Source organism: Chlorocebus sabaeus, chromosome X (genome assembly GCF_047675955.1).
Source record: "Chlorocebus sabaeus isolate Y175 chromosome X, mChlSab1.0.hap1, whole genome shotgun sequence".
NCBI lineage: Eukaryota > Metazoa > Chordata > Mammalia > Primates > Cercopithecidae > Chlorocebus > Chlorocebus sabaeus.
The window spans coordinates 80546166-80565796 of record NC_132933.1 but is presented as its reverse complement, the minus strand read 5'-3'; the positions used below and the strand labels follow the sequence as shown (position 1 = coordinate 80565796).

Here is a 19631-nt window from a genome sequence, read left to right as displayed (position 1 = left end):
TACGAACTTGTTTAATTCTCTTAACACCTGATAGGATAATAGTAGGTACTATTATCATCGACTCCATTTTACAGATGATGAAACTGAGCCAAAGAGAGGTGAAGTAACTTCCTCAAGGTCATGGAGCTAGTAGACAGATTTGGAGCAGGGATTTGAAACTGGGCAATCTGGCTCCAGAATCCATGCTTTTACTACATTATGCTGCACCATTATGGAAATTTTGGAAAATACACAGAAACAAACACGATGACCTGTATGTACTAGCACCACTGGCCACATCTTGCTGTATAGCTTTCCTCTCCTTTATATTTATATACCATACAGTACATTACATATACTTCTTTTACAAGGAATCATATTCTTTATCTTGGTCTTAAAAACATTTCCCCTATCTGTTCAAAACCGTCATTTTTAATGTTGTATAATATATTTTTGTGTGGCTAAAACGTTATTTAAGCAGTACCCGACTGAGGAGCACTTAAGACTGCTTCCAATGTTTCTCCATGACTGAGCTCTGCAAGAGGCAAAAGGGTAACAGGCTTTTTAAAAAACTACCTTTTGAACCCAATTAGCTACAACTGCAGAATAAAATTAACAAACGAAAAACTGCCAGGGAGGGCAACCCTATGTGTAGGAGGAGACAGCAGAAGTTGGCCGCCACCACTGTTCTTCCTGCTTCCCTTTGTCTGCCGGCCCCGCGGGATTGGCCAGAGCTGGCGCCGAGGGACTGCAGAGGCCCCCGCGGCTCCTACTGCGCAAGCGTGAAAAAAGCTTGGAGGTTTCGGGGGTAGAGCGTGGGGAGTGGGGGATCTGGTGCAAATTACGGTGCGTGAAAGAAGTCACAAAAAGCGCAGAGGCGGGGCTTCCCGCCCTAATCCAGCCTTTGTCTCCGCCCCTCCGCCTTTGTTTCGGCCCGAAGCGTCTTATTGGTCAGACATCTTCAGCCCCATTGGTCCAAGGGCCAAAGGACAGGGTCTGCCCCGAGCTGTGCCTGCTTCCGGAGCCTCAATAAGAACGGTCAATTGAGATGCGGCTTTCAGGCATTTGTTTAGGACATGCCCATGGCGGTGTAAGGGGGCTTGAACAGCAACGGGAGCAGTTCAGAGTTCAACAACAAGCTTCCAAGATGCCGCCCAAAGGGAAAAGTGGTTCTGGAAAAGCGGGGAAAGGTAGAGCGGCCAGAGCGATCCAGGAGAATGGGGGCGGGTGAGGAGCGAAGGGAGGGAACAGACAGTCCATCTCCGGAGTCCGGGACGAATGCAGCAGGTAGCCAGTGGCCCCACAGTGGCCCCATCGATTCCATCTGTAGGAATACATTGGGCTACGGTTCAGGGAGCGCCCTGATGGGTAATGGAATCTGGTGGGGATAGTTCCTCGGAGGCGATGACTTTAGGGCTGCTATTTTGAGGGGTTATTAGAGCTCTAAAATTGGGTCTTATCAAAAGTCAGTAATAAGAAGTACACATTGATTATGGTCCTTAAAGTTCACTTTAATGCTTACAGAATGACATGCCCTCCATCGGGGAAGGAATCATTCATCCATTGAACAGAAATGTGTGAGGCACAGTGCTAAGCGCTGAGAATATAAAAATAAGACAGAGGGCTGGGTGCGGTGGCTCACGCCTATAATCCCAGCACTTTGGGAGGCCGAGGGAGGGTGGATCACGAGGTCAGAAGTTCGAGACCAACCTGGCCAACATGGCGAAACCCCGTCTCTACTAAAAATACAAAAATTCGCCAGGCATGGTGGTGCACGCCTGTAATCCCAGCTACTTGGGAGACTGAGGCAGGAGAATCGCTTAAACCCGGGAGGCAGAGGTTGCAATTGAACCGAGATCGTGCCGCTGCACTCCAGCCTGGGCGACAGTGCGAGCCTCTGTCTCAAAAAAAAAAAAAAAAAATTTTGGCCTTAAGGAGCTCCCGAAGATAAAGGCTTAGTGATCATAAAGCACTGTACTAAATGTAGTGTTGAGGGATGTGTATGGGATATAATAGAAATTGAGAGAAGTGCTTCATTTAGCTGGGGAACAAGGCTTCCTGGAGACGAATTAGGCAGAGGTCAAGATGAGCATTGAGGGTAGGTTAAAGCATTCCTAACTTGGGGTCCAGCAGCAAAAGCACTGAGGTGGGAAACAGCATGATGTGTGCAGTGTAGTGTTGCTGGAGCAAAAACTCAAGGCAGAATGGCAAGTGGTGAGAATGAAAACAGAAACAGAGACCAGATCATGGAGAGTGCTATATGTGGTGCTAAGAAGGACTGTTAAGGATCAGAAAGACCTGTAATGAGATTGTTGTGGTAGTCTTGGTGAGAGATGATGGTGGACTGACCTAAGGGAGTAGCTGTGGGAACTGAGAAAAGAGAAAAGATTCTGTAAATATTAGGATGTGAAATAGTCAAGACTTGGTGATTTATTGGGTTGGGGAGGGGTGGTGAGGGAGGATCAACGATCATTCTGTTTTATGGATTGGATTTCTAACCTGTTGCAGGTCCTGCAGGCTAACATCAAGGATACATGAGGAGCAGGGATGAGACTGATGAATTCACTTTCAGATAGATTGGCTTTGAGGTGTCTGTGGGACATCTCAGTGGAGATGTAGTCAGGAAGTGGTTGAATATTTGAGTCTGAAGTTTGAGGGAGAGGTCTAGACTGTACATGTAAGTTTTAGGAGTCATTAACTTATAGATGGTAGTTGAGCCCATTAGAATGTATGCAGTTATCCATGGTGAGTTTATAGAATTAAAAGAGCAGAGAGCAGAGGATGTGATCTAGGACAGGCAGAGAAAGGCAGACAGATAGAGGGAGTGCAGAATGGTGGCCAGAGGCGGGAGAGACCAGAATGTTTTAAAGAGAGAGGGTATAGTCTATCAAGCACGGCAGATTTGGAAATTAGAGGTGGCCTTGGGTAAAAGTGATTTCAGTGAAACAAAAGCCAGATTGCAGTGACTATAGAACTGACTGGGAAGTGGTAATTTGGACTTCTTGGAAAGTTTTAATTGAAAAGCATGGAAATGGGATGGTAGATAGAGGAGGACAGAGGATTAAGAGAAAGTTTTATTTTCTTTGCTTCTTTGGAATGGGGAAAACTTGGGAGTGAAGCTAAGGATCCAGTAAAGTAAAAGAGGTAAAGGTACAGAGGAGTGAGATTTAGGAGAAAATGGAATCCAGGACCTAGGGGGAGCAGGGACACCTTATGCTTGAGGTCATAGGAAAGGAGATGGAGGGGCAGGGACTCAGTAGGCATCTTAAGGAGAGTGATAAAGGTCTGGAATATTGTAATGGGAGATGGAATGAAACAAAAGTAAAAGAAGTGCCCTCAGGGCTAGGAGCCTGACTAAGATCAAAGGCCATGAATTTGTAGACTACATAATATTCACAGTCTGATTTACGTGGTACCATGCAACTGGCACAATATAGGATTGAAAAGAGCTAGGTGCAGCCTTAAGCCGTGGTTGAGGTTTTGTTAGGCAGTTATGATAGGAGGATAGCAACACAAGGGAATTACAAGGGCCAGTGGGAATGCAGTTCAGATGAACGAGCATGGGGTCCAGAGTGGGAAGGTGAAAAGAGGTCTGGTGGTCTAGGTGAATGTAGCAGGACAAAGGGACTGGGGTCGAGGGGGAGGTTCTGTGAAGTCAGAGCCAGTATTGTGGGAATGAGACATGAGAAAGCTGGAAGGACAGGAGGTTATAGCCAGAGACTCAACTAGTTCTGAGTGGCACAGTTCCATTGTGTGCCCCCGGGGCCGGTAGCTTGGAGTAGAGAGCATGACATTCGGGAAAGAGACCTAGAACTGTGAGATTCCTCAAGATAGATGGTGAGGTCACTCAAGGTAATGGCAGGAGTGAGGGTGGAGAGGAAGCCCAAAGCTGTTGCCAGAGTCCTTAGGAAATCACAGGCAGTGAGGTGGCAGTCAGAAGATGACAGCATCCAGTGGGGAAGAGGATGGGATAACTGGAAGGCATCATCATTCAAGAGCAGATCTACAGCAAACCCAGTTAGGAGTTTGATTTAATAACACTCCTTTGGCAGTAGCATTTTCTTAGGGTTTTGGTAGTCAGTATTTGGGGATTTCAGTTTAATCAAACATTTATTAAAATACCTTTTGTGTGCCAGGCATTGTGCTAGGCTTGGAGATACTAAGACAAGCAAGATGGAGACTCCTGCTTAAAACTTTTCAATGGCTCCCTATTACGTCTAAGATAAATCCCAAGCTCCTTAATGGGGCCAAAAGGCCTCAATGACCTGACCCTCAGCTACCTCCCTCAGGCAGGCTCATCTGAGTGCTCTCCCACCTCAGATTTGGCTTCATCCATACAATTTCTTACACATACCATGTCGTTTCCCCCATTCTGGAATGTCTCCTCATCCTTTCTTTGGCTAACCAGCTCCTACTCATCCAGGAAACCTTCCTGGCTGGCTCCAGTGTTCCTCTGTGCCTCCACAGCCCCCTGTCCATAACCATCTCTGCATCTCCTGCTTTCTCCTGAAATGATCTGTCTTCCTCACTAGAATATGAGTTTTCTGAAGGAAGGTACATGGCTTGTTCATCTTTGTACTCCCAGTGCCTGGAACTCAGTAGTTGTTTAGGAAATGTTTATTGAACTGAACCCTTAATTCAACTGTAATTATTAGGAACATCAGCCGCTAGCAGTACGTAGGCTGCCATTGACACAGAAGTTACCATAGTAGTAACATGACATACTAGTAAAATGTAAGATGCTGCTAATGGTTCTAGGAAGACATCAGTAGGCAATGTAGTAGACTCTAGAAATTTGGACATGAATGTATTCTTTAGCCAAAAATGGGTAGTGGGAAATTTGATCTTTTTAAAAAATATATTCTTGGAGATTTTACTTACTGGAATTGTGATGCTTAAACACATAGTTGTGATACTTGATAGAACTCTTACAAGAACTTAAGAGTCTGCCCTCAGAAGGCAGGGTGTTAAATTGCATGCAGAGAATCTGGGCCAGGCTTCCAGAGCTTTCATTTACCTATTAGCACACTCATTTGTGTATCCATTTTCTGTGAAGGTTTATATAAGGCACAGATTTCCTGTTTGAAGAAAGATGAGTCAGATTAATTTAGCTTGATGTTGTAAAGCAAGCTTGTCCAACCCATGGCCCACGGGCTGCATACGGCCCAGGACAACTTTGAATGCAGCCCAACACAAATTTGGAAACTTTCTTAAAACATTATGAGATTTTTTTGTGATTTTTGTTTGTTTGTTTTTAGCTCGTCAGCTGTCATTAGTGTTAGTGTATTTTGTGTGGCCCAAGATAATTCTTCCATTGTGGCCCAGGGAAGCCAAAAGATTGGATACCCTTGTTGTAAAGTGTCTGGCCGAGTTCCCTTTTGAAGTGTGGCGTTATGATGGAAGTATCCCCTCCCGTTGTGTGTTGGACCTGTCCGTAAACATGGAGGTGCAGTTTAAATGAGTACCTGTCATCTCTTCTCTAAAGGGGGAGCAGCCTCTGGGAGTGACAGTGCTGACAAGAAGGCTCAAGGTCCCAAAGGTGGTGGCAATGCAGTAAAGGTGAGTTACTAGTTCCTTTTTTTCCATGTTAAATATAAATTCCATTTATGTGTTAGTACACATAAAAGACGGAATGCTTAACTCATTCTACCAGGCCAGCCTGACACTGGTATAAAATCAAAATAACACAAAATTGGAGCTGGACGCAGTGGTTCACACCTGTAATCCCAGCACTTTGGGAGGCCAAGGCGGAAGGATCACTTGAGCCCAGGAGATCGAGACCAGCCTGGGCAACATAGCAAGACCCTATAACTGAAAAAAAAAAAAAAAATTGGCCAGATGTGGTGGTGCACACCTGTGGCCCTAGCTACTCAGGAGGCTAAGGTGGGAGGATTCTTTGAGCCCGGGAATTCGAGGCTGCAGTGAGCCATGATTGTGCCACTGCACTCATCCTATGCAACAGAGCGAGACCCTGTCTCAAAAATAAATAAATAAATAAAAAGTAAGAGATGATCCTTGTTATCACAGGCTACTTGGGAGCAGTTCGGTAAAGATATATATTTCCTTGCTGTATGATAAGCTTAGCAGTAGAACTGCATCATATAAATGCAGCCATACATGTGTAGCCTAAAAAAGAGAGATCATGTAAATGGTGTGGGCTGTTCTGCCCGCTCTTCTATTCAATGAACCTATGCCCCACAGAGAGGGAGAGGGAGGGGGAGGGGGAGGGAGAGGGAGAGGGAGAGGGAGAGGGAGAGGGAGAGGGAGAGACATGCACCTGCTTTTCTGTAGTTGCCCTGAATTCTTGTATGGGCATCCAATCATGTGAAGTGGGGTTCTGGTATCCAAAGATAAGTTTTCATAAAACATAGCCCCTGAACACAACCCAGTGACTTCAACTGGTGCTCAACTGAAGAAGTGGTCATTGTTACAGAGTAGAGTGTGTCTGGCTATGTCTGGGCTTAAAGGAGAGCTGACATGCTGGTCTCCCATATGACATCTTCATAAAGGGATATTCTAGGGTAATTTTGGCTACATGCTTTTATAAGCATCTAACCTGAGAGACTGTTGCACTGCATATGGCTTTAGCTACTTCTTTTTTTTTTTTTTTTTTTTTTTGAGACAGAATTTCATTCTTGTTGCCCAGGCTCCAGCCTGCAATGGCACGATCTCGGCTCGCTGCAACCTCCGCCTCCCAGGTTCAAGCGATTGTCCTGCCTCAGCCTCCCATGTAGCTGGGATTATAGGTGCCCGCCACCACACCCAGCTAGTTTTTTGTATTTTTAGTAGAGATGCGGTTTCACCATCTTGGCCAGGCTGGTCTTGAACTCCTGACCTCAGGTGATCCGCCTGCCTCGGCCTCCCAAAGTGCTAGGATTACAGGCATGAGCCACCGTGCCCGGCGGTTTTAGCTAATTTTTCAAAAACTTTGTTTTGTTGTTTTTATCTTTGTAGAGATGGAGTCTCACTGTGTTGCCCAGGCTGTTCTTGAACTCCTGACCTCAAACGATCCTCCCGCCTCAGCCTCCAAAAGTGTTAAGATTATAGGGGCATGAGCCACCACACCTGGTGCATATGGCTTTAAAGAGGTGTCTTACCCTCTCTGGAAAAAATAAGTTCAATGTGGCCACTCATGAGATATATGGAAAGGAGTGGCACGTTATTCACTAGGAAAGTAGATTAGAGTTAAATTTTTTTTTTTATAAAACCTTTTATTTTGAGATAATTATAGATTCACATGCAGTTGTAAGAAATAATACATCTAGCTGGGCATGGTGGTGTGTGCCTGTAGTCCCAGCTACTTGGGAGGCTGAGGTGGGATGATTGTTTGAGCCTGGGAGTTCGAGGCGTCAGTGAGTCATGATCACGCCACTGCACTCCATCCTGGGCAACAGAATGAGACCTTGTCTAAAAGAGAAAAAAAGAAAAAGAAATAATATGTGTTCCTTTGTTTCTCCCAATGGTAACACCTAACAGAACTATGGTACAATAGCACAAACAGGATATTGACATTGGTATAGTCAAGATACAGATAATCCTACCACTACAAGGATCCCTCCTGTTGACCTTTTATAACTATACCCACTTCCCTCCTGCCCCACCTCAGCCCCCTTAACCCATGGCAGCAACTTACCTGTTTTCCATTTGTGTAACTTTATAATGTCAAGAATGTTATATGAATGGAATAATACAGTATGTAACCTTTTGGGATTGGTTTATTCACCCAGTATAATTTGCTGGAGATTTCATTCAAGTGGTTTTGTTTATCAATAGTTTATTCCTCTGTATTGCTAAATAGTACCGGTTGAGTATCCCTAATCCAAAACTCAAAAATGCAAAATGCTGTAAAATCTGAAACTTTTTGAGCACTGACATGGCACTCAAAGTAAATGCTCATTATAGCATTTCAGATTTCGAATTTTCAGATTAGGGATGCTCAACTGGTAAGTATAATGCAAATATTCCCAAATCCGAAATACTGTGGTCCCAAGCATTTTGGATAAATGATATTCAACCTGTATCCCATGATGTATGTCTGTAGTATGTTGAACCATTCACCTGTTGAAGAACAGCTGGGTTGTTTCAAGTGTTTTTTGAAGGCGCCAGTCGGTGAGGGACCCCGGGACCCTCCAGCCTTTTAGGGTTCAGCTCCTTTCACATTCTGTCATTCTGCTTCAGACCCCACCCCTGTGCCCACACCCTGCCCTTTCGTCGCTATAAGCTGTGCAGATTCTGAGGCCCACCCACTGACCACAGCTTCCCTCCTTCCCCTTCCCGACTCCACCAGTCCTGTTCCTCTGTTCTTCTCCTCGCAGACACCCAAGCCCTCGAGCCCACCCTAATCTCCCCACTTTGTCCTAGGCTTCATGTTTGTTTTCCTATCCCCTGCACACGCAAAATTAGGCCTAAGGGCTTGATCATTGCATTGAGGAGGTCCAGTTTCTTTTTCTTTTGACCACCTCCCTGCATCCACCCCCCTGCTACTCAGGATCAATCCAATGGTCTACTTTCTATGCACTTAAAATCAGAACTATAGTTAGAAGAGAAGAATTTGAGTGGTTCTAATATAAAGAAAAGACAAATATTTAAGGGGATGGATATTCCAAGTATACTGATTTGATCTTTACCAATTATATGAATGTATTAGATTATTGCATTACCTTGAAATTGTACATCTACTGTGCATCAATAAAAAAGAAAGAAAGGAAGGAAAAGAAAAGAAAAGATAGATTTCCTTGAAAACGTCTACCTTGGGGCAACTTAAGTATTAATACTTGATTTTTAATAAGTATGTAAATAAAATATTTACTAATAATTCCAATATGAGTATTATATTTGCTCATAGATTAACTTATTTCAGTAGCTTGGCTTAAATTTGAAACAGTTACTTAAGAAAGAAAAATTCAGCCGGTGGCTCACGCCTGTACTCCCGGCACTTTGGAAGGCCAAGGCGCACAGATCACCTGAGGTCAGGAGTTCAAGATCAGCCTGGCCAACATGGTAAAACCCCGCCTCTACTAAAAATACAAAAAATTAGCCTGGTGTGGTGGCGGGCGCCTGTAATCCCAGCTACTCGGGAGGCTGAGGCAGGAGAATTGCTTGAACCTGTGAGACAGAGGTTGCAGTGAGCTGTGATTGCCCCACTGCACTCCAGCCTGGGCAACAGAGTGAGACTCCATCTCAAAAAGGGAAAGAAAGAAAGAGAGAGAGAGGGAGGGAGGAAGAGAGGGAGGTTCAGTCAGTTAAAAACAAACAAACAAACAAACAAACAAACAAAAAACTCCCCAGAACTGCTGGGCCCTACTGGAAAGTCTCATAGCTTTGGGGATTGGGACCACTAAAACTTGGTCTCTAACTTTACCTAGGCCCTCAATGCTGCTCAGCAATCCTTTACCACCCACCTGTAGCCATCCACCACCCCACTCCCATCAGTCAACAGAGAACTTGATTCCATGGTTCTCAACCCTAGATGTACATCAGATTCACCTAAAAAAATACCAGTGCCTAGGTCTCAGCCCAGACCAACTGCATCAGAATCTCTGGGAGAGGGGCCTGGACTTCAATAACTTTTTTAGAAGGGCTGAGCTCTGTGGCTCGTGCCTGTCATCCCAGCACTTTGGGAGGCCGAGGTGGGTGTATCAGTTGAGGTCGGGAGTTCAAGACCGGCCTGCCCAACATGGTGACACCTTGTCTCTACTGAAAATACAAAAATCAGTTGGGCATGGTGGTGTGCACCTGGAATCTCAGCTTCTCGGGAGGCTGAGGCAGGAGAATTGCTTGGACGTGAGAGGTGGAGGTTGCAGTGAGCTGAGATTGTGCCACTGCACTCTAACCTGTGCGACAGAGTGAGACTCCATCTCAAAAAAACAAAACCAAAATTTTTTAGAAGCTCTGGAGGTGATTCTAATATGCTGCCAGGGTTAAGAAACACTCATCTAGTCTCACAGGGTTAGTGTGAGGATTTAATGAGGTAAGTACTCATCAACTTTTAAAGGTTTTTATTATTTTAACAAGAAAGTGGAAACCAGCCCTATCGTCAGGAACTCACTGGCTTTCGGCCCCCTGTCAACAAAGTTATCTCCTTACCTTTTTTCCTTTAAGGCTAATTTTTCAAACCGTGTTCTGAATACCAAACCTTGCTCCTTCATTTATCTCTACCCTCTTTTTTGTTCTGTCTTCAACCAGTTTTTTTTTTTTCCTGGGTCTTTCCCTTCATTCTGAAAATATGCCCAGGGACCTTTAAAATTCATGTTGTTTTTTGTTTTGTTTTGTTTTGTTTTCTTTGAGATGGAGTCTCACTCTTGTTGTCCAGGCTGGAATGCAGTGGTGTGATCTTGGCTCACAGCAACCTCCACCTCCCAGGTTCAAGCGATTCTCCTGCCTCAGCCTCCTGAGTAGCTGGGATTATAGGCATCCGCCACCACTCCCGGCTAATTGTTTGTAGTTTTAGTAGAGATGGGATTTCTCCATGTTGGCCAGGCTGGTCTCCAATTCCCGACCTCAGGTGATCCGCCCACCTCTGCCTCCCAAAGTGCTGGGATTACAGGCCTGAGCCACCGTGCCCAGCGTAAAATTCGTGTTTACATGTCTTCCACTTTTTGCCTCTAGCCAGAGCCCTTTCTCCTTTTCAAACAAAATTAGTAGAGAGAGTCTCCCACGTTTAGGTTACACATTACCCTCCCACTTGCCGTTGTTTCCTCAGTCAGCCTGCTGCATTCTGGCTTCTGCACTTAAACTCTTCTGAAACTCCTTTTTCTGAGATCATTGCTTTATCATTGCATTATTTTACTTAACTTTATTTATTATACTTCTTACCTGATGTCTCTGCAGCACTTAACTCTTGTTGACCATTTCGTCCTTGAAACTCTCTCCTGCCTTGGTTTATTAGCACACACTTCTCTCCTACCTATATGGCCTTTCCTTTTTATTATGCTTTTTCTTTTTTCTTATTAAGAGACAGGTTCTTGCTCTGTCACACAGAGCAAGGGGTGCATGACATGCAGTGGCATGATCATAGCTCACTGCAGTCTTCAATTCCTGGGCTCAAGTGATCCTCCTGCCTCAGCCTCCTGAGTAGCTAAGACTACAGATGTACACCACCATGCCCAGCTAATTTTTTTTTAAGTTTTTGTAGAGGTGGGGGTCTTGCTATGTTGCCCAGACTGGTCTCAAACTCCCAGCTTCAAGGGATCCTCCCGCCTTGGCCTCCCGAAGTGCTGGGATTATAGGTGTGAACCACTGCGCCCGGCCCCTTTTTATTACACTTTTTGAGTTCTTTACTTGTTGCTTTAACATTAATAGTCTCTAAGGTTATCTTTAGCTTTCTTTTCTCCTCTTCTCATTTTCGTCTCCTTCCTGGTAACCTCATGAATTCCACACTTCAGCTGCCACCTCCATAGTCATCACTCCCAAACTTTCTGTAGCTTGGCTCTCCAAGACACAGATGCACTGTTGCCGGTTGGTTGGTCACACTTGCAGACCCCACAGGAATTACAAACTCTTTGTCGCACTGTCTAAACTAGAATCTAGAATACTCGTTTATTCATTTATAAAATGGTGGATGGTATCCCCTATCTGTGACCATGAATGCAGTGTACATTTTCCCAGGAATTGTAGCAGACAATCACTTTGTGAGTATGGAAGCAGAAACAAGGAGGCAGTCTAGAAGCTGTCTCTTAAAAAAAAATTGTAAAACAGCTTCAGGCAGGTCCTTCAGGAGGTATTCTAGAAGAAGGCATTATCATAGGAGATGACAGTCCCATGCATGTTATTGTCCCTGAAGACCTTTCCTTGGGACAGAACATGGAGGTGGAAAACAGTGATACTGATGATCCTGACCCTGTGTGGGCCTCAGCTAATGTGTGTATTTGTGTCTTAGTCTTTAATAAAGAAGTTTAAAAAGTTAAAAAAAAATTTTTTTAGTGGAAAAAAGCTTATAGTGGCCAGGCACGGTGGCTCACGCCTGTAATCCCAGCACTTTGGGAGGCTGAGGCAGGCGGATCACAAGGTCAAGGGATCAAGACCATCCTGGCTAACACGGTGAAACCCCGTCTCTACTAAAAAAAAATACAAAAAAATTAGCCGGGCGTGGTGGCGGGCCCCTGTAGTCCCAGCTACTCAGGAGGCTGAGGCAGGAGAATGGCATGAAACCGGGAGGTGGAGCTTGCAGTGAGCCGAGATCATGCCACTGCGCTCCAGCCTGGGTGACAGAGTGAGACTCCATCTCAAAAAAAAAAAAAGCTTATAGTGGCCAGGTGTGGTGACTCACGCCTGTAATCCCAACACTTTGGGAGGCTGAGGCAGGCAGATCACTTGAGGTCAGGAGTTTGAGACCAGCCTAGCCAACATGGTGAAACCCTGTCTCTACAGAAAATACAAAAATTAGCTGGGCATGGTGACACACACCTGTAATCCCAGCTACTCAGGAAGCTGAGAGGCACAGGAATCGCTTGAACCTGGGAGGCGGAGGTTGCAGTGAGCTGAGATCGTGCTACCGCACTCCACCTTGGACAACAGAGCGAGACTTCATCTCAAAAAAAAAAAAAGGAAAAAAAAGCTTGTAGAATAAGGATATGAAGAAAATGTTTTTGTACAGTTGCACAATGTGCTTGTTTTTTAAGCCAAGTGTTATTAAATAGAGTCAAAAAGTTTAAAAATTTTTAAATGTATAAAGTTGAAAAGATACAATAAACTAAGGCTAATTTAATATTGAATAAAGAAAAGTGTTTTATAAATTGTAGCTTACATGTGTAGTGTGTATAAAGTCTACAGTAGGGGCCGGGTGCAGTGGCTCATGCCTGTAATTCCAGCACTTTGGGAGGCCGAGGTGGGTGGATCACCTGAGGTCAGGAGTTCAAGACCAGCCTGATCAACATGGTGAAACCCCGTCTCTACAAAAAAATACAAAATTAGGCCGGGTATGGTGACTCATGTCTGTAATCCCAGCACTTTGGGAGGCTAAGGCAAGAGGATCACCCGAGGTCAGGAGTTCGAAGCCAGCCTGGCCAACATGGCAAAACCATCTCTACTGAAAATACAAAACTTATCCAGGTGTGGTGACTTGTGCCTGTAATCCCAGCTACTAGGGAGGCTGAGGTAGTAGAATCACTTGAACCCAGGAGGTGGAGGTTGCAGTGAGCTGAGATCGCACCGCTGCACTCTAAAAAAAAAAATTAGCTGGCAGCCGGGCATGGTGGCGCATGCCTGTAAATCCAAGCTACTCAGGAGGCTGAGGCAGGAGAATCACTTGAGCTAAGGAGGGGGAGGTTTCGGTGAGCCAAGATCGCACCATTGCACTCCAGCCTGGGCAAAAGAGCGAAACTCCATCTCACAAAAAAAAAAAAGTCTACAGTAGTGTATAGTAATGTCCTAGGCCTTCATATTCACTCACCACGCACTGAGCCACCCAGAGCAACTTCCAGTCCTGCAAGCTCCATTCATGTAAAGTGTCCTATATAAGTGTACCATTTTTTATCTTTTATACTGTACTTTTACTGTACCTTTTCTATGTTTAGATACCCAAATACTTACCATTGTGTTACAGTTGCCTATGGTATTCAGTACAGTCATATGCTGTACAGGTTTGTAGCCTAGGAGCAATAGGCTATGCCATATAGCCTAGGTGCGTAGCTGGCCATACCATCTAGGTTTGTGTAAGTACAGTGTTATGTTTGCACAACAACAAAATTGCCTAATAACTCATTTCTCATAATGTTTCCCTGTAGTTAAGTGACACATGACTATAAGTGATTCTATTTCAATGTGAAATGAGAAATCCTGCCAAACAACTATCTTGATAAAATCTTTTTTTTTTTTTTTTTTTTTTTTTTTTTTGAGACGGAGTCTCGCTCTGTCGCCCAGGCTGGAGTGCAGTGGCCGGATCTCAGCTCACTGCAAGCTCCGCCTCCCGGGTTTACGCCATTCTCCTGCCTCAGCCTCCCGAGTAGCTGGGACTACAGGCACCCGCCACCTCGCCCAGCTAGCTTTTTGTATTTTTTTTTAGTAGAGACGGGGTTTCACCGTGTTAGCCAGGATGGTGTCGAACTCCTGACCTTGTGATCCGCCCGTCTCGGCCTCCCAAAGTGCTGGGATTACAGGCTTGAGCCACCGCGCCCGGCGACAAAATCATTTTTAAGGATAGTAGTGTTTTTATAAATCCATGGCTTTATGTAAACATAGGTCAAATTTGAATACTTTAGTAGGGTTGGGTGTTCTTAATATTCAACCTATGATTCCTTTTCAAAGTGTGGAATTGTGGGGAGGCTTATACATTGGGTCTCTTTTAGTAAGAAATACTTCCTGGCCAGGCACGGTGTGCTCACGCCTGGAATCCCAGCACATTGGGAGGCCGAGGTGGGCAGATCACTTGAGGCCAGGAGTTTGAGATCAGCCTGGCCAACACAGTGAAACCTATCTCTACTAAAAATACAAAAAATTACCTGGTCGTGGTGGTGTCCACCTATAATCCCAGCTACTTGGGAGGCTGAGGCAGGAGAATCGCTTGAACCCATGGGTGGAGGTTGCAGTGAGCCAAGATCGGGCCACTGCACTCCAGCCTGGGCAACAGAGGGAGGCTGTTTCAAAAAAAAAGAAAGAAATACTCTCTAGCAGGTTTTTTCTTATCATCCTCACTCTGATGAAATAATAGCCATTGGTCAATGGTAGCTGCATTATCTCAATCTTCACAATCCTGTCAGAACACATAGGTCCTGTTATCATTGCATCTCGATGTACAAGTGGAGAAACACCTGGAGGTTTAAAAACGTGCGTAAGTTCAGCCGGGCATGGTGGCTCACACCTGTAATCCCAGCACTTTGGGAGGCCGAGAGGCGGGCAGATCACTTGAAATCAGGGGTTCGAGACCGGCCTGGCCAACATGGTGAAACCCCGTCTGTACTAAAAATACAAAAATTAGCTGGGCGTTGTGACGGATGCCTGTAATCCCAGCTACTCGGGAGGCTGAGGCAAGAGAATTGCTTGAACCTGGGAGGCAGAGGTTGCAGTGAGCTGAGAGCACACCACTGCACTCCAGCCTGGGAGATAGAGTGAGACTCTGTCTCTAAATAAATAAATAAATAAATAATGCCTTAGTTCATACAGCAGAGGTGGGATTTGATTGCAGAACCACAGCTCTCAACCTGTATCATGTTTCTTCCTCCTGTTAGCATGGAGGTATATTGTAAAAGATGGGAGCTTCCCAGCCATGTGCGGCGGCTCACGCCTGTAATCCCAGCACTTTGGGAGGCCAAGGCAGGTGGATCACGAGGTCCAGAGTTCGAGACCAGCCTGGCCAACATGGCGAAACCTCACCTCTACTAAAAATAGAAAAATTAGCCAGGTGTGATGGCAGGTGCCTGTAAACCCAGCTACTCGGGAGGCTGAGACAGAATTGCTTGAACCCGGGAGGCGGAGGTTGCAGTGAGCCGAGATCATGCCACTGCACTCCAGCCTGGGTGACAGGGCAAGACTCCATCTCAAAAAAAAAAAAAAAAAAAAAAAGATGGGAGCTTCCCACAGCCAGATGCCTATTTTCGATCTAAATCAGGACTCTGAGACATTGTATCTTAATATGGGGAATGGGATTGTGGTTGTTGTCCTGGGCAAATTTCCAGGATTTTTACTTGCTATGAACTAATGTGTGTGTGTGTGTTTTAACTGGTGGGGGTAATCCAACTGTAACCGCTGTACTTTAAGGAGTCATTTGGGTCTCCAAGTATTACATGAATGTATTTTTTTCCTTGCAGGTCAGACACATTCTATGTGAAAAACATGGCAAAATCATGGAAGCCATGGAAAAGTTAAAGTCTGGGATGAGATTCAATGAAGTGGCCTCACAGTATAGTGAAGATAAAGCCAGGCAAGGGGTACGTTGCTCTTATTATTTATAATTTTCTCTCAGGGTAAGAAAGCAAAGTAAAAATGACAAATAATAAAATAAAATAAGATAAAATAAAAGTATCCATCCTCCACAGAAGAAACACAGAAGTAGGGATCATTCTTTTGTTCAACCATTAGTTGTAGCCATATTTTGGTTTAAAGATCTCCAAAGCAGAAATGTCCAACTTGTGAATAGTAGAATAAGGATCACCTATGTCAAAACCTAGGCATGACCATACTTGCACAGCTAACTTCAAAGTCCAGCAGTGTTGAGAGTACTTATGTGTTCAGTCTAGAGTTAGACTTCTTCTACCTATTTGTCCTTATTGAGCCTATTCCTGTATTGCTCTTAGGAATATACCTCATAACCTTAGCAAAATGTTGGGAAATTCTCTCAAGCTACAGTAGAACTGTTCCCTCTTCAGGGCCACTTGGTATCACTTAATCTTTTGGGTTTTTCAGGGCGACTTGGGTTGGATGACCAGAGGGTCCATGGTGGGACCATTTCAAGAAGCAGCATTTGCCTTGCCTGTAAGTGGGATGGATAAGCCTGTGTTTACAGACCCACCGGTTAAGACGAAATTTGGATATCATATTATTATGGTTGAAGGAAGAAAATAAAATCATATGAAAGACTGAATAAGTTTTATATATTTTGTTTCTTTAAAAGGTATTAGGTATTCCTTTGAGCTGGAGCGGCAAGGAAATATAAAAATTTTTAAAAAGAAAAGATACTGGATGCTCCTTGTATTCTGTGAAGGCTCTCAGTATGAGTTCGTAGGTGTAAGAGAGGGTGGGGCTAAGTGAATGTCAACTGTAGTAGGTATTCAGTCAGTCGTTCTCAAAGAGAAGTCAAGCAGACTCCCTTTAACTTGTATTTCCTTTCCTCCCAGAACTGTATCTCTCAGTCTGTCCCATAAATTAATTCAGAAACCATCTTCAGGGGAAGCAGATATCAACTCACCCTATTCACACGACTGAAAATATTGGGCATCAAATAGATTAGTGTGTGAGAATTATAAAATAAGTTCGTAGACAACATTTGTTTTACATGTTAGTCAACTCTGATCTTCCAGGACAGGTATTATTAGCTCCACTGTCTTAACATAGTACGCGGCACGTTATAGTCTTTCAGTGTTAACTCCTTTCTTTTTAAATAAATGTTTATTGGAGGAAAAAAGCACTCAGTTCTTCCATGGGTTGTTTCGTACTAGACTAACCGAGTGCTGGTTAAAGGGAGGGATGTCAGCATAAAAACATCATTCCCTCACCTTCAGTGTATGCGTTACGTTAGGACTGTCCTTTCCAGGGCCAATGTTCTATGCATCTAAATTTTTAAAATTTAAAATGCCATATTTATGACATATGAAAAAGGATAAAGATTACTAATATAAATACTATACTGCTTCAAAAATAAAACTTTGCCAACACAGCTATGTGATTCTTAACAGTGATTAACACACTGCTTTCTCTCCCTCAGCTGCATTTGATATTATACCCATTTATATAATGGCAGCTTTACCTAGATACCTGACTTTCCCACTTGAGAAGAATTTCTGAGCACCTCAGTAGGTTATGCCTCCATGAGATTTTCCCCACGGAGCAGATATGCCAGTGTATACAGAGATGTTCAAATAGATATAAGATGAAACTATGGCTGGGCCCAGTGGTGTGCACCTGTAGACCTAGCTGTTTCGGAGGCTGAGGCAGGAGGATCACTTGAGCTCAGGAGTTCTGGGCTGTAGTGTCCTATGCCAATTGGGTATCAGCACTAAGTTCAGCATCAATATGGTGACCTCATCTGGGTACAGTGGCTAATGCCTATAATCCCAGCATTTTAGGAGGCCAAGGTGGGAGGATCACTTGAGCCTCAGAATTCGAGGCTGCAGTGAGCTATGACCATGCCCACTGCACTTCAGACTTCAACCTGGGCAACAGAGGCCCTGCCTCTTAAAAAAAACAAAAGAAAGAAAAACATGGTGTCCTCCTGGGAGTGAAAGACCAGCAGGTTGCCTACAAAGGGGTGAACTGACCCAGGTTGGAAACTGAGCAGGTCAAAACTCCTGTGCTGATTAGTAGTGGGATTGCACCTTTGAATATCCACTGCACTGTAGCCTGGCCAACACAGTGAGACCCCATGTCTAAAAAAAAAATTTAAAGCTGAAACTACATGTTATTGATTTTTTTTTTTTTTTTTAAATGATTTACTGACATGGGGTCTTGTTTGAGACCAGCCTGAGGAACATGGCGAAACCCCGTCTCTACCAAAAATACAAAAAATTAGTTAGGCGTGATGGTGGCACACGCCTATAGTCCCAGCTACTCCTGGCAGGGGCAGGTAGAGCTGAGGTGGGAGGATCGCTTGAGCCCAGGAGGCGGAGGTTGCAGTGAATCAAGATTGTGCCACTGCACTCCCACCTGGGTGACAGAGTAAGACCTCGTCTCAGAAAAAAAAGTTTGTAATATGTGTATGTGCCTCTTTATTAATATATTAATACCTGGTAGTAGGTCTAAAAAGCACTGTGACTTTGCAGTAATGCATATCAGTGGCATTTTGAGATATCTGCAATAACCCCGAAATCTATGTGATTTCTACTGGTGACAATAACGTGTACTGCTAATACTTCTGCAGTTTATGGCTACATTTGTTAACAGTGGAGGATGTCCAGGTTCTTGGCATCTTGAACAAAGAACAAAACGCACAAAGCAAGGAAGGGACAAAGGGATTTATTGAAAACGAAACTACACTCCACAGCATAGGAGCTCAAAAGACCCTGTTACAGAATTCTGGGGAGTTTAAATACCCCCTAGAGGATTCCATTGGTTACTTGGGGTACGCCCTATGTAAATGGAAAGGATGAAGTGAAGTTACAAAGTCATTTACTTGGCCTATGCCCTGTGGAGAGGATATTTCCTGTCATAGCTTTAGTGTGAATCGGCTTTATGTTCCCTGCCTCCAGACCCTATTTTCCTGCTTCACATTCATGATGGAGGGAAATGCTGTATTTCAGCTACCAGACAGAGAAAAGATAAAACTTTTTTTCCATCCAAATTCAGACAACTGACTTCTTCTACCCATGAACCCCAGGTTAAAAATCCCTGCCATGGATACTGTTTGAATAGTTTACCATGAGCATGTATTTTTTTCCCCAGACAACAGAATTTGTCATAGTACACACACACTTCAACAGAAAGAGTGTTGCTATTTTCAGTGAGAAATATTCCTAGAACTTAAGACGTTTCACTGCTCAGATCAAATGGATATAGGCCGCTAAAGCTTCCTTGAAGGTAAATTGTGTGGATTTTTTGTTTTCTACATCAGGGAAGAAAGAAGTTTATTAGCTGAATTTTCACAAACATTTTTGTGTGTGGTAGAAGGGACAGAAAAAGATGTAGGGCACAGCCACTCCCTTCACATCACGGTGGGAAGCACAGGGAAATGGTAAGCTGAACTCAGATGCAGACTGAATTGCTAAATCACAGTTACACCAATATTTCAAAAATAATGATATATATTCAATCACATTACCCTAAAATAGTAATAAATTGCTTTTATAAGAACAATATTTTGTTCCATCAACAACCTGAAATTCAGCTTCTCTTTTGAACTTATGTAATTTCTTGCAATACACATGAGATTATTAGTGTGTATATACATATAATTTACAAGTAACTTTTATATGTATGGGATATAATAAAAATAAATATTTGGTCTTTGTCCCTGGTTCCTGGCATATAGTTCCTGAAAGCCTTGAAATCTCAACTGGTGTATTTTT

The 19631-nt window shown here is 44.0% G+C and overlaps 1 protein-coding gene across 1 annotated transcript; it reads left to right on the top strand.

Moving 5' to 3' along the window:
* Positions 1 to 977: 977 nt before the first annotated feature.
* PIN4 (peptidylprolyl cis/trans isomerase, NIMA-interacting 4) lies at positions 978 to 16498 on the top strand. The gene is made up of 4 exons (XM_007992066.3): positions 978 to 1169; positions 5465 to 5538; positions 15723 to 15842; positions 16318 to 16498. The coding sequence occupies exons 1-4, from the start codon at positions 1028 to 1030 to the stop codon at positions 16474 to 16476; spliced, it is 495 nt and encodes a 164-aa protein (XP_007990257.2). The 5' UTR covers positions 978 to 1027; the 3' UTR covers positions 16477 to 16498.
* Positions 16499 to 19631: the final 3133 nt, after the last annotated feature.